Genomic DNA, 21,827 nt, shown 5'->3' with positions numbered 1-21,827 from the left:
ATGTCTTCTAGCCTTCTTTAAGTTCTCAAAGACCAACCCCAACCAGATGCTTTTACAGTCTGGCACACACAGAGCAGCCGCTCGGCCCTGGGACCACGCAGGCAGCTTTGTGTCTCCACAGGTACAGCAAATGTGGTACACAACAGTGTGCTCAGATGCTTTGAACACACATATAATTTGGAATGTACAGGAGAACCTAGAAGGTGCATGAAGAATTGATGTGTGATGAAAATAAGATAAAGTTAATACTGTGGCATATCCTTTACCTCGCTGTTTACAGGAAGTCCTAAGTGAACCTGATTCAGTCAGCAAAGGCACCCGGCTAAGTGGTGTGAGAATTACAGGCAGGAAGTAAGATGAGTCAATTACGTTAATGGGAGTGGATATCTGAGTAGCTATAAGCCAAGCGGTTCGAGAGCTCGGATCACGTCTTCCTGGGGGTGGGGATTAGGAAGTCAGAAGGACGGTGATCCCAGATGGTCCTGAAGAAGGGTTCAACTCGTGACTGTGACTAGAGGCTGCGAGGGAGACACATACATTGTGAGGAAACAGGTACAGGGTAGAATTGCCCAGAAGCCACTCAGGAGATGACAAGAAGCCCCACAGGCTCCAGTAGGAAATGAAGCTAGAAAGCTAGCATGGAACTGAGTCTGAAAAGACTTTAAATCTCAGCTGAAGACTTGGCCTGCCAAGCAAAGTCTGAGTCACTTAGGGATGTTTCAGCAGTGGTGTGTCTCCTGAAGGTGTGTATCGGGTGATTTGGTGGCTAGCACGGGCTGGGCTGAGTTTCGCTTCTCTCTACAGCCTGTTGAAGAATGGACCTACAGAAATCCATTGCGATCGCCTCAGTAAGTCTGAGGTTTTGAGCCACTCCTGACTTTCACTTACTTGCCATGGAAATTTGGAAGTTTCCAAATCTGCAAATATGTCCAATGGCACTGCTTATGTCAGAGGCCGCTGCCTGCTGTGAAGATGAAGGACCTGTGTCCTGCATGCAGGAACCAGCATTTATCGAGTGGTGGTTTTTACTGTTTTCCCTAAGAAAACTCTGAGATTCAGTAGCATGTTTGTAGACTGTAGGAGGATTCCTGTGGTTTTGTCTAATAATAAGAGGTCTTTACTCCGTGAGGCCAGGGGTCTGACTCTCTTATTCCCAGAATCAAGAATGGTGTTTCACATATTTGTTGAAATGAAGGAAGGTTCTAGTACATAATTATAAGATCATTTCTGTTGGGTGAAGTGTATCTTTACCATCATCATCTTTGTATCCTAAGTTGTCCTGGTCACCTGGCCTTCGTCAAGGGTGTGATGACATTGCCCCTGTTCATGGATCATTTGGGAGCAAGATCTAGCTAATGCTGCCTGAGGGTTCTTAACCATTGATGTTATACCATGGAGTCTTAACAGGCTCTTCGCTTTCCTCCCTGCTTCTGCCTGCCTGTCTTTAACCAATTCCTTGGTGGAGAAGAAAGAAAATAGTAGGAGAAATTTCTTTGGTCCTTTTGGAAACAGCAATTGGGAAACTTAAGAAGAAGTTGAATAGCATATATATTGGTTGCCGGTTGTATTCTTAACAATACGCTCTTTATGATTTCACTAAAAGTTTATTGTAATTCTGAAGGGTGGGTACCATTATCCCATTTTACAGATAAGGAAACACAGGGCCAAAGTTAACTTACCCAGTTATACAGCTAACTTGTGACACAACTAGGATTTCAACTTTGGCAGTTGCGTTGCTTCCATCCGGACCCTTCCAGTTGGAAACACTGGAATGTGTAGACACAGTGAGAGCCTAATGCCTCAATGTTGGCGCAGGGGCTTGGGAACGGTAACGTCTTTTGCCATAGGAAGGGCCAGGTGGAGTGTAAGGAGCTCTTAACTGAGTGAACCCTTCAGGTGAGTTTGAATGGAGGCAGCAAGCTTGGACCTGCCGTGAGCCATCCTCATCTGATCCCCAGCGCTGACTGCATCCTGGGCATTGGACAGGGGCACTGCTGTGGCGGAAGGGAAGAATTGGGATCCCAGGCTGCCAAGTCCACATGAAATCAGGACTATTGAGAACCTGCCCTACGGGGTACACTGAAAGACCTGGGATCCGGGACACCAGTTAGCCTTGTGCATCCTTCGATGTTCTGTGGCTTCTGGAAAGCAGTGGTCCTCAGACGTGAACACACGTGGGAGGCGGATCCTACATAGGCATTTGGCCTCATGACTTCAGAATTTTTCATGAAGAAGTCTTTAACTTCAAGGTTTGGAATGGTGCTCAGAAATCTAAAACCCCACTAAGCCAAGGGGATAATTCACTGAGGGGAAAAATGAAAAACAAAAAGCCTGTTCTTTGGGGTTCATCCTCAGCAAATTTCAAAAGAGTTAATGAAACATTGAGTATGGGATTGGGGATCATTTCAGCTAGACTCCTTTTGGAGTGCATGGGGAGAAAAGCAATGTTATAAGTGCCAGGCTCCTCACAGCTATTATTTCATTTTAACCCTTAACACTACAAGTTCAGTACAATACGAAGGAAATCTATAGCAAAGAGAAGGTAATTAGCAGTCAAAATTCTGCTACAGACAAAAATAAGAGCCAAGGTCTGTTCATGCTATTACACTGAGCGTCAGAGAACATTTGGAGCTAGGAGTGGTGCACACCTGTTATTCCAGGGACTTGGGAGACTGAGGCAGGAGGATGGCAAGTTCAAGGCCAGTCTGAGCAACTTTGCAAGACCCTGTCTCAAAATAAAAAGGGTTGGGGATATAGCCCAGTGGTTGAGCCAAAGTCCTGCCTCAACCTCTAAATCACTGGTAGTACAGGCAAGTGCCTTTACACCAGTAGGAGACCTGACTTTCAAAGTATTTTATCAGAAATTCGTTTGAAACCTGGAACTTGGTGTAGAATCCTGTTGAATGGAAAGCAGTGGTTCTCAGAATCCCCTGAGGGGCCCACTCCCCGAGCCTCTGTTTCCATAGTCTGGGTGGGGCCTAGAATGTACCTTTGTAATGTGTGCCCCAGAGTGGCCTTTGGTTGTCTGGGAAACCATTTGGGAACCACCGTGGTAGCATGAGCAGCAGGTGAACTAATTCCATATTGCACCAAGTCAAAAATCCTGTACCTGTGAGCAAGTCTCTGGGCCCTGTGAGTCTCAGTTTCCACACTGATAGATACACAGCCCTGCTCCTTCCCGCCCTGGCAGGATGAGAAAGTGCAGGACGACCCGGGTCCCTCCATACACACACGCTGTCTGTCCAGCGTGGCTGTGATAACCACAGCTGGGAGGAAAGACTGACCCCAGAACGACTCTTTCCTCTACTGATAAAGTATTCAGCTTCTGCAAAATCCTTACAGAACCCAAAGTCTGCATGTCCTGAAATAACCTCATCAAAGAGTCAGGGAACCCAAGTCCTGTCACATAAGATTACACCGGCCCTGGAGTGCAATTAAAATTCACAGAGCTGCCTCTCTGTCATGGCGGCTTTGGGAAATCTGGCTGTCCTCAAAGGGCCCTTATATTTGTGTCCTCTAAGTTCTTAGAAAAACATGCTAGCAATTTCATCACTAGAAACCACTGAAAGCATACTTTTTTTGCGATGATGTAGTCATCTAGAATCCAATCTGATTGATGACAAGTAGTTCTAGGCTACTGTGCTCATGGAATAGGTTTAATGAAGTGTTAAACTTTTTTGATTGTAGCTCTTAGCTCCTCCTCAGTTTTCTTAGATAGTCTTTGAAAAGTGACTCAGCAAAACCTGAATGAAGGAGAGATTATTAAATTATAGAAGTGGTTTTTCAAAACCACCAATACATGCAATCTTCTGGATTAGAGGGCACTATGTTACCTCGGAACAAGTAAAGTACAAAATACTGGGTGATGGCTGAAAACACGCAAAGCTAACATGCTTTAGCCAGCACAGTCAAAAGCTCCCAAGGGAGTCTGGGATTTTGTGGGGGGTTGCAGGGAGGTTGGATACCTGGGATTGAACCAGGGTGCCACATCCCTAGCCCTTGTTTTTTGTTTTTAATTTTAATTTCTTTTAGTTGCAAATGGACACAATACCTTTATTTTTTTTTTTATGTGGTACCAAAGATTGAACCCAGTTCCTCACATGTACTAGATGAGCAGTCCACCGCTGAGCTACAACCCCAGCCCAATTTTAATTTTTATTTTGAGACTCAACTAAGTTGCTCAGGCTAGCTTTGAACTCAAAATCCTCCTGCCTCAGCCTCCAAAATTGCTGAGGATTTTAGGCATGCACCACCATGCCCAGGAGAGTCTGGGATCTCATCCCCTTAATGGGACTGAAGCCAGAGAAGAATTCAGTTTACCACATAATCTGACCTACTTTTGTTTTATAAAAAACCCAGTACTCCTGAAACACCTTTAAAAAAAAATCTATCTACCTTTGTCTCCTAGAGCCCCCTTCCCATTTCATTGATGAAAAACATGGCTGAGTCCTAATGAAGCAGGAGTTCTGTTATCACAGGTCTGTCTGTAGTGAGTCACTCTGGATAATGGTGTATGTGGGTGTGTGTTTGCTGTTGTTGTTTTACTAGGGATTGAACCCGAGGAGCACTTAACTACTGAGCTATATCCACAGCCCTTTTTATTTATTTTTGAGACAAATTCTAAGTTGCTGAGGACCTTGCTAAATTGCTGAGGCTGGCCTTGAACTTGCGATCCTCCTGTCTCAGCCTCCTGAGTATAGGATTACAGGCATTCACCACTGTGCTTTGGTGGGTGTGTGAATTCAAGTCTTCTTTCTTACAGCATATGTGAATGATCTGATGAAAACTTTCAGTGCCTAAAAGAGGTACCCCCAGAATGTTTATGTTAGGTATCTTTCCGTGTCGTGATCATTAGTGTTTTGAATTTTCCTTCTGCTTATCTGTACTTCTTTTTCCTTGCAATACCAGGGATGCAAGCCAGGGCCTCAGGGCAAGTACTGTATTGCTGAGCTACACCCAGCCCCGCCCCCCACCTTATTTATATTTTGTTATTGTTGTTGTTTTGTTGATGGGGCTTTATTTTTATTTATATGCAGTGCTGAGGCTCAAACCCAGCACCTCACACATGCTAGGCAAGCACTTTACCACCGAGCCACTGCCCCAGCCCCAGCCCCCTTATCTGTATTTTCTAAGGAAAATGATGTTGCCCTTCTGTGGCAGCATCATCATCAGGCTTGGCATTCTTAGGCCAATGTTAAGGTGTAGGAAACGGTGAAGGAGGAACGTTACTCATAGTACTAGAAGACCAAGGGATTGAGCCTTTCCTATTTACTCTTGTTTTCAGAAGTATCAAGTCCATGGGAAGAAATTAAGCATAATTTTCACATTTTACTTACCAGTATGAAAAGTCCGCCTAATTTATAATAGTAGCAATTAAAATGTTGTCATAACTCAGCAGTTATTACCATGGCAACCATGTGTTAAGATTGTTTTTCCCTCCCCTGCAGAATAGGCAGGGAGACGTGTGCCTTTTTAAGCTGATAATGCTTTTCCTTGCTCTCCTTTTATCTGTATTTTCTCAAGGTTATTCGGGAAGACCAAACAATGCTGCTGGTCACAAAGTTGACTTGCTCTGGTCTTAGTAGCTTGTCTGGTCCAGGGGGACAGGAAGGATTCAGGTATTTTAGCATAGAAAAAGGAAGACAAGAGGTGGGTCTCCCCGCTTCCATTTTCTTCGCTATAACCTGATCACTGCACCTCTGGAACAGGCGACTGCTGCTCCCAGTACCTTCCTGGGGGTCACGGGTTCCCCTCTCCCCAGAAGAGAACAGCCATCAGTGGGATGATAAGCAGTTTGCCTGATGTGCAGCATCCAGCCAGTACAGGGCACTGGATCTGAGAGAGAGGTTCATGTTTAGGAAATCACAGGAGTAGCCAAGTGTGTGTGCATAAGTTAATCAGATGCTGCATTTGGGGAGAAATGCGACCAAACTGGTATTCCTAATTCCACTGGTCTAGAATGTGTGTGCTGTGTTTCAAGTTGGAGATGTAATAATGACCCAATGTTGGGCTCTAGGAACCCAGGAGAAAGGATTGATGTTACGGAATCACACCATAAAGTTGGAAGTGAGCCTAGCACAAACCAAGCAGTGTTCTGGTAAACAGCCACTTAGGATCACCCAGAGAAACTGAGGCTAGGGCTAAGGAGGAATTGTCAGGTGCCCACATTACGGTAAAGCCAGAAAGGAGCTACTAAGGAAAAGTACAAAATTTCTTACCCTACAAAATCTTGAGCTCCATTTGTACAGCAAGATGGAATCTTTGTGCAAAAAGCTATGGAATGGATTATATGAACTCTGGTCTTCCTAAACCAGGATGCACAGGACTGTGTCAGGGAGGGCAGAAAACCCCCTCTGGGAAATGTCCCCCTTAGGAATACAGGAGGAAGGCACCCCTGTTAGACTCAGGGGCTTCAGATTTCACTGTTTCTTTCAAAAACTTGAAACAGAGAAATTAATTTGAGAACAGAAATTCTTTTTTCCCATGTCCCCAATCTGTTTCTTCCCTGGGTTTAAAGGACTTCATAAATAACCCAGAGCCAAGATAACGCTGTGACTTTCGTCCCCCAGCGTTGCAATCCTGTAGCGTCAGAACAAAGACTGTGTGTGTGAGGAAAGAGCTGGAGATGTTGTTTATTGGAAGGGAGAAAGTGGAGATTAAAAACTGCAGTTAGCAGAGAAGGTGTCTTCCTTTGCTACTGGCCTGCCCGGCCCGGGAGCCAGCCGTGCCCACGAGGAGCCTTGGGAGGCTGCGTCCGCGCTCTGCAAGATGCTGCTGAACCAGTGAATGAAGAGGGCACGCTGGCAGGGGGAGGGGCCGCCTCGGCCCGGGAGGTGGAGGTGCAGCCGGGAACTTGGAGCTTTCCCTTCAACCTAAGGAATGATTTTTTCTCATAAACAGTAAGTGCCATTTCAGCCATCAGCTCTGCCCCTGGCGATGCGGTAGTTGGCTGTCTCTGTGTCTCGCTCTCTGCTCTCTCATTTTGGTGACAATAGAAATCACCGATGAGATGGTGGCGGTGGAGGATGTGCGCTCAGCCATCGGGGGATGGGTTCTCCGGCGTCAGCATGCGTGCGGTGTCTGCAGTCTGCCTCTGACAAGCAGGGCAGAGAGATGTGATTATGCAGTGTGGAAGATGGAAGTCCTCGGGCCTCAAAAATGCTTCACTGAGGCGATTAGCTCCAGAATGTATTGTCGTGTTTGTGCCCTGACATCAGGGCTTCTGGATCTTGGAGCAATTGATTATTTTGCTATAAAGATGTTTAGTCCTTTTAAAAGATAGAGTTGTACAGGATTCATACAGTGTTTTTAGCAACTGACAGCTGCCCCCAGGTTTGAGTGTTTATTTCAGTACAAATTCAGGTACTTTCACCATCTCAGTTTTCTTGTGATTTTTGTTCTGTCCATGTCGGCATAGGAATTTTTTGTTAATTTAATGCAAATCTAGGGCTTTTATAATTTAACTGTAGACTCCTTAGCATGAAGAGAACTGAACTGAACTGAAAGGTAAATGATTCCTATGCATGACTGTTAATTATTCTAAATGCATATGCAGGTATTATTTAACACCTCTGTCATACATTGTAAGACCTGGGCTTGGTGTGTAGACTGCTACTAACCCACCTTGATTTTGACTGTTCATTCTGGAAGAAGTGTTTGTTAGTGTTACATTCTGATCCATCACTAGTTAAGATAAAAAAAAAAACTTTACTTACCTTAATTCTTTTCTGCATTTCTACCCATAATCCTTGCAAGAGAGCTCTTCTGTTTGATAGCTACTCTTGGGTATAATTCTTATTTTGTTTGGTTTCATGGGAACATGTCTACATAGGCGGACAGCTCCCCCTTTGCACCTAAAAATTTTATTGTTCTGATCATCAGGCCTCAGAATTCAACTCAGGAAATCATTCTGCTTTTTTCTGAATAAATTATTTGTTGACATATATGTGAGAAATGTTAGCCAAGAGCACCTGGGTCAAAATGTGGGCAAGTGCAGAGATAGGAGCCACATAAACAAACTACTTAGGTGGTTGATGTAATGCAGGGCTGTGCCAACACACTGGTTTCTGAATAGGTTTCCTTGTTTCTCTATATTAACTTGAGATTCAGATGTTTTCCAAGAGCAACATTAATGAGGCCTAGCATGGAGGCCAGTTGCTGGGGCTGGCAAATGGCACATGACTTCTTGACTTGGGAAAGGTGACATTTAGGTTACAGTGTCTGCAGAGAACAGAACACTACAAACTCAGGGATGCCTCTGATGTTCCTGGAGTGAACTGTAACATGATTATCTGAGGGGCAACATTTTGATTCTTATGTATTTGTGGTGTTATGCTTCCAGGCAGAGGTTAGTACATGGAATAGGTTAAATCCTGACTGATGAATGCTGTATCACTTCTTGGTGACCTTCTTGCCTTCCCTCTGCCTTCCCTTCCTCTTTAATTTACCTTAAGTGTGCATCTGATTTGTTGCCTGTTCCACTTCATTTAGAAAATGGATTTAGCGGTACATGTGGCTCACAGTAGGGTAGCATGTTGTTTAATGGCAGAAGGACTCTGTTGTGCTCTGGTCTTTACTTTTCTTCTTTCAAATATAACTTGGCCACCTCTTTTATGGAAAAAAAAAAAAAAAACACAAGGGTGTAAGTGAACCTCATTCAATAGATCTTTATTGTGCCCTATTATAACATCTAAATTGCAAGGTCATGAGCTCTGTGGGAATAAGACCTATCTTCCAGTTGTCTTTGGATTCTCAGAATGTGCTCAGCAACCAAGATTAAGCAAATGTTAAATGTATTGAAAGAAAACCATGGGAAGGAAACAGAGACAGCATCTCTGAGCCTTCTGACCTCTTCCCCACACACCAGCTTAGAGCCACAAAGTCTCACACTGAGTGGACTGACTTCTACCCCCATTAGTGCAGTGGTGTGTCCTGGAGCCATGAGTCCAGACTTCTGGTCATGTCCCCTACAGCAACAAAACCCATGCTGGGCCACCAATAGGTGCATGTTAACTTATGCAGGCCATAAGGTGACAGCTCATGACCAGGCTGCCTAGGTTAGGATCCTGCCCCCTCCCTCCACTGCTGTTTAATGACCAGGTGACTTGAGCAAATTATTTAACCTCTGGCCTCAGTTCCCTCAACTGTTGAATGGGAATGATAATAATACCCATCTCTTAGCATTGTCATAAGGATTAAATGAGTTGCTAACATGCGAAGCCCTACAGGCCTGGCACGTGTCGGCTGTTAGATGTTATGTTACACGGATATTCCCTTTTAGTAATAAGGTTTATGAATTAAATCGTATCCAATGTAGAGATGTTAAAAGAATGGGTCAGCAGTATAAAGTCAAATAAAGGTTGAGTGTCCTTTATTTAAAATACATGGGAACAAAAGTATTTTGGATTTCAGATTTTGGATTCATTTCATAGAATATCTATATAATGAGATACCTTGGAGATGGGACTGTGTCTAAACACAAAATTCATTTATGATTCTTATATGCAGCCTGGACCTGGTTTTATGTAATAACTCCATGTGTGCCTGTGTTTTGATGTCAGCCATCATATGAAGTCGGATGTGGCATTTTCCACTCCTGGCATCATGGCTGTGCTCAATGCTTCAGATTTTGGAGCATTTCAGATTTCAGATTTTCAGGACAGGGATCTCAACCTGTATGTTAAACCTATGCCCCACTGGCTTGTCTGGAGCACCCCTGAGATACCCAGTCCTGGGAAGCCAAGCAAGTTATTCCCCGCCTCTTCCAGAAGGCATGCGTGGCAAGGCTGAACCCTGGGGCGGACTAAAGTCAAGACCGCTGCGTCCCTGTGTTCCCGCACCCAAGTTATCCTGTTGCCTGCTTATTACCTTCATATAAAAACTTTCATTCCAGTCCTCTTTCTCTTTAAAATAAGAAAGAGACTGGGATTCTTATGGTGAAATGGGGTCAGGTGCTGAATGTAGGCAATGAGCAGCTGCCATCCTAAGAGAAGGGAAGGGGAGGCTCCTGAACCTGAGCTCTGCCCAAGCCTTTTCTCCAGCCAGAGCCTCCCAGGAAGGCGGCTCTTCCCAACTGTGGAAGACTAATGGTTCCTGGACAGGCAGGGTGGCAGATTGGTGGGGTGAGGAGGGTGTAGCCTTTATGTCATAGGAATGAAGCAGGGATCCGGGTTACAGTGTATCCAGGCCTGGCCTGGGCTTCTGTTACTTCTTTTTCAGTGAATCATCTTGGCGACTTTGAAGGCAACTTGCTGGCAGTAAGAATGCAATTTGGAGAACATACCTCCTTGAAACTGATCATGCCTAGTGTCCCAGTGCCCTTCTTGTGTTGTCTATCCTGTGGTCCTCTCAGCTACCCAGGAAGGAAGGTGCTACTGATAACACCATTTTACACAGGAAATTAAACAGCCAGGACCGAAACCCTGTGTCAGGGCCTGTCTGTGTCCTTCACCACAGCGTGCAAGCCTGAGCAGTCAGTGGTGCTAATAAGATTAAAACACTTGTGAAAGAACTTGGCCAGGTCCAGTGCCAAACAGACAAGGTGTTATTATTTTCACGGCATCCTGTAATCCTAGTCAGCTTAAGAAGAGCTACTATAATAGTTAAAAAGGAAACCAGGAGTCAGAGGCTGAGGGCCTTGCAGGGAAGCAGAGCTCATAGATAGTGGGACTTGACTCTGGCTGCTCACTTCTGTAGCTCTGGCCTTAACCTCACTTGGATGCCATTGCCTGCATGAATTGGGAGACCTCCGAGGCCTACTAGAGATAAGGGGGAGAGGATTCTCCCTAAATCATAAAGTTACTGATAACAGAGCTGGAAAACATTCCCAGGGTTGACTTGGTTCATTGTAAGATACAAAAACAAAATACACATGCACACCTCTGTGGTCTACCCAAATCCTAGCCTGTAAAAGTGCTTAGCTACATTTATTCATTCAACAAATGTCTGTGGCCACCTCCTGCCCACAAGGCCGTGTGGGAGTGCTGCCTGGCTGCTGGTCTCTGTGCTGATGGGTGCAGAGTCTCACTGTGAGGGTGCCAGGTGGGAGGCCCAAATGCTGTGGGAGCCTTGTGGGGGAGGGGCTGTGGAGAGACGCTCCAGAAGGAAAGAGGAGCTGGTTTGCAGATTGAAGGGCTGGAGGCAGAGGCCACTGAACGCTGGAGGAGATCACGTGATTAAACTGGTTTGTCAGGGAAGGGTGAGTACTATTAAAGGGTTGTGGCCATGGATCAGACCTGCCTTCCAGGACATACACTTCGGCTTCAGAACCAAAGGTGGGTAGGAGGGCAAGGAGGCTGCTAGGAAGTTGTCCGGTTAAGTAAGAGGTGGCGGCGGCGGCGTAGAGGACCATGTGTTAGGGTCAGCGCCCCAGTTTCTCTTTAGCGCTCTCAGCCATGGGATGCAGCTCTGACAGTGTCTTCCAGCATGAGTATTGGTGAGTGGGAATTTTCAACTGTAGCTATTATTTGAAGTTGCTGGGATTAACTGAAAATCCCCCAGATCACCCTCACTCTTGCTCCCTTAGGACTTTCATGAAAGCAGTTTATTGACACATTTCAGTATTTACATAAAAATGGTGGCTGTCCCTCAGCAGCACTTGGCCTTGGTGAGTGCGCCACATTACACCAGCGCCACGTGTGTGCTACTCTATTGCTAGTCGGGCTGGGCGGGATCTGAGACAGGCCAGCCAGGCAGCCGGCACTATCACCTCTACCCCTCCCTCTGACTGACAGGTGCCCTAGTAGGTACCCACATGGGCTGGCTCAGTGGCACCATCGACCCTGGCTGAAGTGGGGGGTTTGGCATGTGTTTTTGCCTTGCTCAAAGCAAGATCCCATGAGAAGCACTGGGTGGGCTAACTACCCACTACCCAGGTGTGTGACATCTTTTATCTCTCAGGAAGACCTTTGCTGTAGTCTCAGGCATACCCAAGTTAGAAATGGGGCAGAAGAAGCGCAAAGTGGTTATTTTAGAGAAAGGATGTCTCACCTCTAGAGCCCCAGAAAGATGGACAGGGCCTCAGGGGGTCCCACTTTGGGATGATAGGACATCCATGTTTGTGTGGGTAGACTAAGTCCATACCATAAATCAGCTGAGGCAAGTTTTGCAAAGTGGCACCTATTCTGTGGGGGAAAAAAAAAAAAAAAACTTTATCTGGTGACATGAGAGTTGTTCCTGCTATAAAATCAGAGCAAGTTTGGATTCCTCTTTACCCGTTAGCACCCTTATTGGCTGACCCCTTCTTCTTACCACTAAATGTTGAGTTTTTGTCTCCATCTCTTTGTCTGCAAATCTGTCCAGGGTGAAGAAGCTGAAGGAGACATTTGCTTTCATCCAGCAGTTAGACAAAAACATGAGCAACCTCCGCACCTGGTTGGCTCGCATCGAGTCTGAGCTTTCGAAGCCAGTTGTTTACGACGTCTGTGACGATCAGGAAATCCAGAAGAGGCTCGCCGAGCAGCAGGTAGGGCGATAGGAAGTGAGCTATGTCAGAGCAGAAGTGTCTGAGATGGAAGCTTGATAACGAAGGCAGACCTCTGCTGTGTGTTTCAGCATGTTTGCATTTCGTAATGGTTTGTTTTTTCCAGGAAAAAAACTGGTCGCCTTCTGCATTCTTGTATGTATGAGGCATCCATCTCTTGAATGCCCACCATTCACATAGCTTTTCATGAAACAGTTTAAGTAGTGTTTAAGATGTAGACCTTAATCTTGGTGGGAAATTAGGTTTTTTAGTCCTTTTTAACTTTGATCTTTGTTGTGTTTTGCTAACATAGTTTTTGAAAGGCAGCAAATTGGAAAAGAAATCATTTTTATTACCAAGGAAAGTTTTCATGGGATCATACTCTGTGTATGATAGAGCTTTTTTTTTTTTTTTTTAACAAAAAATTATAAGACAGGCATACCTATAATAACAGCTACTCAGGAGGCTGAGGCAGGAGGATCACAGTTCAAGGCTAGCCTGGGCAACTTAGTTAGACCCTGTCTCAAAAAAAAAAATTCTTTTAAACAAACAAAATTATGATAAGGAGCCTGCTTGGACCAAGGTGCTCAGGGAGCTTCTCCAGGTTTGCACAGTCTTCAGTCATATGCATGCTCTGAGCTAACCTTGGAAATCTGTATTTTAACAAAATCACTGAGTTCTGCCATCATTTGCCATTGCGCCAACCTGGCAGGTGCTCTCTGACATCACTGGTTTACTGAATCCACTTTGCTGCCTTCCATGAACTCATACATTCCATTTCCATATGCACTCCTCAAGTTTGTCCTTGTTTTTAAAATACTCAAGTTTATTTTATTCTTCCTGTGGCTTTTGTTCATTTCTGTTTTCTTTCAGGGCTATTGGCAGCTTGTTTCAACCACACAAACCATATGATTCTTAGATTCAAATCTGTCTTTGTCCCATTAAACCATCCCTGCAGTCTCCCCCCCCCCCACCCCCACAGCTTAGAGACAGACAGGGGCTGCGCATTTCCCCAGATTCAAGACCAGAAGTCTGCCTACTAAATGACATATTTTCTCATCTTTTTTAAAATGGTTACAATACCTTTATTTTATTTATTTAGTTTAGTTTTATTTATTTAGTTTAGTTTATTTATTTAGTTTAGTTTTTTTTTTTAATGTGGTGCTAGGGATTGAACCCAGTGCCTCATGATGCATGCTAGGCAAGCACTCCACTACTGAGCCACAACCCCAGCCCTTGAATGACATATTCTCTTGAGATCAGTTCCATCCTTTAAATGGTTACAAGTGACATATCATGCTTCCATAAATAGAGCCAAGTATTTGATATACTCTTAATTTTTTTAAGTTCTCTTATATTGACTCTTTAATGATGCCTATTCTGGCTTTCAAATTAGTACGACGTAGTAATGCTACAAATTTAAAGCACTGGTTTTTCCACTTAGCTTCAGATACCTAAGTATGTCTACTTTATCAAGGTCATCTAGATTGTGTCTTTGCTTTCATACTGTTTTAAGTATCAAAGAACTTTAGTGGACACTCTAGAGACTCTGATGCACTTCCCAGTGGAGCCTCATTAAGCTTCATTTATAAGTGGAATCCATTGGATGAGTTTCTTGGATCAGTCTCTTAATAGATAAGGCATTTCAAATAACTATTAATCCTAAGTGGTAAGTTTTTTTTCAAATAAATAGTAAGGAAGCTGGCAATATCTTTGCTCTGAAAGAATGGTTGGCTGAATGGTTGGTTTCAGGGACTGAAAACTGTGTTAACTTTTTATAAATCTGAAATATGACACACATTAATTGCAGGGTATTTATTTCCAAAAAGTGTACAATTTAGAACTGCCATTCTCTTGGCCTATTTGTTCCCATACTGAAACAATACATAATTTCCATCTGATGGATTTGAGGTTTCCCTCTTTATAGAATTCAAAGTTACTGTAATGGATTCTTATCCTTTTTAGTTACCAAAACAGTTGTTGGGTTAGTATTTAGGATTCTTGAATATGCATTACTGCAAAGAAATGAATGTATTAATTTTCTATTACTGTTGTAGCAGTTTAAAAACACAAATGGATTATCTTATAGTTCTGACAAGGGACCAATACGGAGCTTGCCGTTCTGGGGACTCTATGGGAGAATCCATGTCTTTTCCCTCCAGCTTTTAGAGGCCTCCCACGTCTTGGCTCCTGACCCGTTTCTTCCATCTTCTAAGACATCAATCAATATTGTCTCTATGGGCTATTCTTCCATAGTTCCATCTTCTTCTCACTAAGTGTTCTACTTTTAAGGATCCTGGGGGTTACATTGGACCCACCCAGAAAATCTAAAATGGTCTTTGTTAAGGTCAAATGATTAGCCAATAGAATTCTCCTTTGCCTTGTAACCTAACATATTCACAGGTTCTGGAATTAGGATCTGGACATCTTTGGAGGGGAGGGGATTTGTTTCATTTTTCTGCCACCTAAAGAAACTTTCAGTATTTTTGTTGAAAAGAATAAACTAGCATGTGTTCCTTATACTGAACTTAGACCATCCAAATCACTAAAAACAGAAGTGGCACCCGAATTATATATGGGTCCCTAATACATATAATAAATTGATTGCTTCCAATAAAGTACCTAAAAGCTTGGGATTAAACTTCTGCAAATGCCCCCCGCTCCCTAGAGAGCTATGATGTCCCTGGATCCTCTTTGTAATGTCCTTACAGACCTGGTGAGGAAGGGTTAGGGAATATGAGAGTCCTCTGGGCTTCTCCTTTGGTAGAACTCCTTTAGATATTTGGTGATGGGATCATTCTTTCAAAATGCAAAGGAAGGGGTGGCCCATTTGTGACTGTTACATCACGAGCCACTTTTACTGAGTCGTCAACATTTTTCTACTGATTTGTTTTTTTGGTTTCTTGATTCCCTGAGGGTGCCAGATGGCACTTGGAGACATTGTTCGTTGCCCTGTCACTCTGTAATGACCAATCGCCTCCTCCCCTCAGGCCCACTCAGCTTCACTCCAAGCCCTCCAACCATCCCCCAACCCAATCCTGCTTGTGGCTCGCCCCCCAAGCCCCTCCCGTGGAGGCTTCCCAGAGCTATCACCACAGGTCCTCTCTGTGATTTTCCTCTTTATCTTGTTTTTCTGCTTCTTCTCCTCATCCTTCCTGGTTACATCTCTTCTCTGGTCATTCCCATCTCCTCTTGCTGAACCCCCTCTTCCTCCTCTGCTCTTTGCTAGCTTCACTGTCACCTGCTCAGGAAAACAGAGTGAACAGGAGCCCCTTTCCAAAACCCTCGGCAAAAGACTTTCACAGTGTCTTATGCCATGCCTTAAACCCAGTGCTCAGAGTTTGGACAGTCTCTGAAATGTACTTATTGTTCAGTCTCATGCCTCAGTGAGTATAGCAGTAGGATTATATGCAAAAATTACATGTCTAGGACTTGCAAGATTTGTATTTTAAAATTTAGTCTACCACTTGATTTTATACATGATAGCTAGTTCATACTGTAACATCAGTAGGCCAGCCTGATGTTTTGGGGGGGGTGGTTATATTTTTTGTTGTTGTTGAAAATGTTGGGCTTTTGCTTTTATTAAGTTACAATATGGGTGATCTTTTTTTTTAACTCAGACCTGATTTCTATCATTAACCCTGCATTTTTTTAAATTCGCTTTAAACACTTATTCAATATAAGCTAAATAAATAATGTAAGCTAACTGCAAAGAATCTATTAAAATACATGGCATTCATGTTTATCCATATACTAGAGTTTCTCTGAGTTTTTCAGCCAGATTCTACCCAGCTGCAGTCAGATGAGATTTGGGCATTTTTCAATTAAATTATATTAGTCAATTAGCACAACTGTGCTAAATTAATGCTACTACTTTAATAGTTCAAGGGAATATGTATCAATACCAGTAAATCTCAGAAAAGCCTTTATAATTCTATAGACCAGTAAGAATTCTTAAAAACTGGGATTCCACTTAAATGTAGTAATTTTAAAGCTAGACCCTGAGGACACTGCTACCCTTTCAGCACATAAGGCATTCTTCCTGAGCTGCAGAACTTCAAAAACCCACCCTGCATATCTCTCCCTGGGCTCACAGGGTGACCAAGTTTCTTCAGATGTTTCTTCTGAGTTTAACTTGGTGCCCATGTTTACTCAGGATCTGTGCTAGCAACTGGCTGATTTATAATTCAGGTAGAGTATTAATGTTTGTTCTCTCAGATCCACCCAAACACACAGTGATCCAAATTGTGCATTTGAAAGAAGAAATTTTGAGAAAATATTTAGGCCTCTCTTGGCATATAGTAGTTGTCTCCAAAATTATTTAAATATTGAGGTGACCTGGAATGACCTTGAGCTGCCTTTCTGCAGCTGGTGGCAGTCACTGTTTGGAACATAATCCTCTTGAAAACTGATTTATAGCTTAGTAGAGTTAATAGTGGCTTACTTAAACCATTGCACAATTTCAGAAATGGTTGTATTATCAAACAATTGAAATAGAATTTAACTTGGTCCCTGCTACTTCATAACATAATTTAGCGACTAGGATTAATGGTGTGATCTCCTGTCACGTGTCACATAATTTGGATGTCAGTCTGTCCCATCTAGAATGGCAAAATAAACAGATTGCTCATCTGGCTCCCTACCCCCAGCCCACGATGGCGTGTGGAAGAAATATTCTCTCACAATGACAAAAAAAGCTCTGTCTGCGTGCGTGCGTGTGTGTGTGTGTGTGTGTGTGTTGCTGTGCTTGGATCAAACCCGGGGCCTCATCTTCATGCATGCATACTGGGCAAGTGCTCTACCACTAAGCTACATCTCTAGTCCCATATTTATTCTTAAGGAAGTTTTCCATCTTTTTTCTGTGACTCTGCAATATATTTTCATAAGTGTTCTTTTTTCCAAGTTGGGAAACTGCATCACTATCACTATCATGGGAGAAAATTCCAGAGAAACCCTGAGTTGGGGAGTCCAATTCTTCCCTGGCTCCTGTGGAGCCCCTGATGGGCTCATGGAGAGGCCATGCACACCCATACAGCTGCCCACACAGCAGGGTGTATATGGAGCCTCCTAGGTTCCAGAGTTCTGTGACCCATAAAAGCTCAGCAGTTTCTTTTGCTAACATCTTGGCTCCCGCTGAAGAGATTTGGACAGTTCAGAAACCAAATCTAAATCAGAGGCCTTCGGGGTTGTTGTTTGGATTAGATTGCAAGCATGCCCAAAGTCTGTGCAGCAGTGGCCTCTCAGGGCCAGCAGGGCCACCTGTCAGTGTGCAGTGGGCACTGCCACCATTCCCACCCCTCACACAGTTCAACGCATAAATCCCACCTGTTGCCAGCACGTAGGCTTCGGATCAGGGGCAACAGCACAGGGCTGCACAAAGACAGACAGGTGCTGCAGGTCACTCGGCTGGGGGAGGGATGGGCAGAGAACCTTTGATGCCAACCCTCCATCCGCTGCCACTGTCTCAAGGGCTTCCATACCCTGTTGCACTCCTAGGATCTGCAACGAGATATTGAGCAGCACAGTGCAGGGGTGGAGTCCGTGTTCAACATCTGTGATGTCCTGTTGCATGACTCTGACGCCTGTGCCAACGAGACCGAGTGTGACTCCATCCAGCAGACCACCAGGAGCCTGGACAGGCGCTGGAGGAACATTTGTGCCATGTCAATGGAGCGGCGCATGAAGTAAGGACCCTGCTGGCCCTGAACCAGCCTTGTGACAGCGCATGCAGAACCCTGTGCACCCTCCCCCCCCCCCCGCCCCCGCCGTCAGTCATAGTAACTGTATTCTATTCACATCACTTAGCAATGTGCCGGGTATTGGCAGAGAGGACCCAGTGCTTACTAAGGAATTATTGGAAAAAAACACAGTGGGGTGTCATCTTCCCCCTGTTCTCCTGTGGCTGCTGCTTGCTGTGTCTCCCCAGCCCTGAAGCACTGTCAGCAGCCCGTCTCCTGTTTTTCAGCCCTGCAAGGCAGGAGCTCCCAGGTGCTTGGTCTTCCCAGAAGGACCAGGAAACAGTATCCTCAGATATTTCCCCAGAAGGGTAGCAGGGTCTCTCCCTAACAGTGTAAGCATAAGGCAGCTGGGAATGGGCCCAGTTGGGGCAAAAGCAAGTCCACAAGGCCCAGGATGGAAATGGGCGCTGGCTGAGTCAGTTTCCTCCCATCAGAATCGAAGAGACATGGCGCCTCTGGCAGAAGTTTTTAGATGATTATTCTCGCTTCGAGGACTGGCTCAAGTCTGCTGAGAGGACAGCAGCCTGCCCCAATTCCTCTGAGGTGTTGTACACCAATGCCAAAGAAGAGCTGAAGAGGTTTGAGGTAAACACCTTCCCCATCCTTGCTCCTGCTAGTGACCAAGACAGTGGCCTCTCAGAAGCTGCTAAGTGACTTCCAAGCGCTCACTTCCCTGACCTCAGGCCAGGGCCGCACAACCAGCCATTAGCTACTAAGACAGCTTTGCAAGGTGTTACCCATGTATGCCAGCTGCCAAGTGATGGCCTTGGAAGCCTGTGCTTTAGCATCAGACCTGGGGACAGCCAGACTCGGTGGCATGCCCATGATCCCAGCAACTTGGGAGGCTGAGGTGGGAAGATCATGAATCTGAGACCAGCCTGAGCAACTTACCACGACCCTGTCTCAAAATAAAACTTAAGCAAGGTACAGCAGCTCAGGAGGCTGAGACAGGAGAATGGCAAGTTCAAAGTCAGCCTCAGCAAAAGCAAGGCCCTAAGCAACTCAGTGAGACCCTGTCTCTAAATAAAATACAAAATAGGGCTGGGGATGTGGCTCAGTGGTTGAGTGCCCCTGGGTTTAATCCCCAGTATGTCCCCCGCCAAAAAAAATAAATAAATAAAAGGGCTGGGGATGTAACTCAGAGGCAGAGCACCCCAGGGTTCAATCTCTAGTATGAAAAAATAAAAAATGGTGAAGTCACCCTGTGTTACCCATGCAGACTGTGGACTGGCCACATGGAGCAAGCCACTGGGGTTGGGGAGGGGGATGTCCCAGCCCTCTGCCTCCTTGACACTGACCCCCTGTGTGCTGCAGGCCTTCCAGCGGCAGATCCACGAGCGGCTCACTCAGCTGGAGCTGATCAACAAGCAGTACCGGCGACTGGCGCGGGAGAACCGCACTGACACAGCCAGCAAGCTGAAGCAGATGGTCCACGAGGGCAACCAGCGCTGGGACAACCTGCAGAGGCGGGTGACAGCCATCCTGCGGAGACTCAGGGTAACCTGCCCTGTGGCCCCGGGGGTTTATAGATTTTCAGGGAGACAAGATGTGTGATGGACAGTGACAGGCTCGTAACCACAGCCGGGAGATTTCCCTGGAGGACTGAGCGGTCTTAGCCTTCTCTCCATACAAAGGAGCCCACAGCTGCCAACGTTCATTTTTAAAGCAGGATTTTTGTTGGGGATTCTTAAAGACTGTCCATATGATTTGTGTCATGAAAATACAACTCTCTTTACAACTTCTGGTGTGCACATTGGCACGGGGACTGCCCGCGGAGTTTGAGGCCCTGCTTCCTGGGTCAGTGGAGGCAACCCAGCTCCTGGGAAGAGCCCTGCTTTGCCCAACTGTGTGTTATGTGCCCGCATGCATTGCAGTGGTAGCGGGCAGCGATTATTCTCTTTTATAGCTCAGTGATGAACCTCAGAGATCGGGGTTTGGTTTTTCAATAAATACGGCAGGAACTCCTTCTCTCCCAGTGGAGACCAAACTCTTTGGATGCTCAAGTCCCTTCTGCAAAATGGTGTGGTATTTGCAAATTGTGCACATCCTCTCCTATCTCTGGATTATTTATTGTCCCTAATTCAAGTAAATAGTTGCTATGCTTAGTTAATAATGACCAGGAAAAGTCCTGTCTTGTCTTGATGTTCAATGCAGACAAATCTTCAAATACTTCAAACACAGTTGGTGCGGTCCTCCAATGTAGAACCTGAGAATATAGAGAGCCAACTGTATGTGCTCACCCAGGATTTCTGGAGTTCATAACGTGTGCTCTGTCAACCTTTGTGAGTCCAGTTTAAGCTGAAGCAGCGTAGGCAGGGGCTACAAGAGTTGAATTTAACCCCTGCTCTGTTCTCAGGGAAGAATGCTTTTGAAACCATTCTAGGAAGATAAGAATCTGTTTTGTTTTGGTGTGTCTGGTTTGGTTTGGTTTATAACCCTCTGAGGAGGACATTGGCTAGCATTTCCAGCAATCTAGACAATTTCATTGTTAATTTCTTTTTATCTTTTTTTTTTTTTGTACTGGGGATTGGACCTAGGGGCCCTTTACTACTGAACCACATCAAAATATAAAATATCCCTTTTATATTTTGAGACAGGGCCTCACTAAGTTGCTGAGGCTGGCTTTGAACTTGCAATCCTCCTGTCTCAACCTCCAGAGCCACTGAGATTATAGGCGTGTGCACCGGCTCGTTGCATTAATTTCTTGATTGGACTATTACTAATCTAAATGGTCATTTGGCCCTGAATGCCACTTTTCTCTGGAAATCAGCTGCCCACCTGAGAAGCCCCCTGAATTGGAGGTGATTTGTCCCCTCTGGGTCTCCAGCACGCTCAGAATTACACAAAGGCAAGTGGGGCAGTCAATCCACCCACTTCAGCCTTGGGATCAGCACTTTTCCATCTTGAAGGCGCTAAATCTGCCATGCCTGGCCCGGCCCCTCAGCAGACAATGGAAAATCCCTGACTTAATGAATTACAGAATTTCAAGTGTTTGAAAAGGCCTTAGAGATCATGATCAACATTCCCACACCTCCCTCATTTGCTATGGTAGGTAGAAACGAAGGCTCAGAGGTCGGGGGCTTGTTTGGTGTCACAGCCAGGATTAGACCCCAGGCTGCAGAGTACAGTGCTTTGAGGCTTCCTGGGCACCCCAGATGCAAGTCTCTCCCCAAGCACTCAGACACCCTTTGCTTTGGTCCAGAGGTGACAGCTACCTGAACTCTTTTCCATGCTCAGTACAGATCTGCTCTCTTCCCCTTTGCAGCATTTCACCAACCAGAGGGAGGAATTCGAGGGCACCAGGGAGAGCATTCTGGTGTGGCTCACAGAGATGGACCTGCAGCTGACCAACGTGGAGCACTTCTCGGAGAGCGACGCTGACGACAAGATGCGCCAGCTGAATGTAAGGACTGCTTCTAGAGCCTCTTCAAAGACGGCATCTTTGTGGAGGAGCGCTGGCCAATTACAGATGTCACCTGATGTTCTGCGAGCAAATTCCAGAATTCTTCAAGCAGCCGGGTTGCATCTTGCCTCCGCATTACCGGGTTCTCATGAGCACTGACACAGGGGTCATTGGAATGAGGGCCTCCCTGCCTTTTTTTTCATGGCCATTTATAAATCATCCAAGG

The 21,827-nt window shown here is 45.2% G+C and overlaps 1 protein-coding gene across 4 annotated transcripts in view; it reads left to right on the top strand.

The window, feature by feature from the left end:
• The window catches only part of SYNE2 (spectrin repeat containing nuclear envelope protein 2), a 320,339-nt gene that overhangs the window by 285,604 nt on the left and 12,908 nt on the right, over positions 1-21,827 (top strand). For all 4 annotated transcript variants that reach the window (XM_079126272.1, XM_079126271.1, XM_079126269.1 and 1 more), the window contains 5 exons: positions 12,301-12,463; positions 17,957-18,144; positions 18,633-18,783; positions 19,513-19,695; positions 21,464-21,601. In XM_079126272.1, the coding sequence (XP_078982398.1) occupies positions 12,301-12,463; positions 17,957-18,144; positions 18,633-18,783; positions 19,513-19,695; positions 21,464-21,601 (823 nt within the window). The remainder of the gene's footprint in view (positions 1-12,300; positions 12,464-17,956; positions 18,145-18,632; positions 18,784-19,512; positions 19,696-21,463; positions 21,602-21,827) is intronic.

The sequence above is a fragment of the Sciurus vulgaris genome, assembly GCF_902686455.1.
Source record: "Sciurus vulgaris genome assembly, chromosome: 2".
NCBI lineage: Eukaryota > Metazoa > Chordata > Mammalia > Rodentia > Sciuridae > Sciurus > Sciurus vulgaris.
This window is presented reverse-complemented; position numbering and strand designations above follow the sequence as displayed.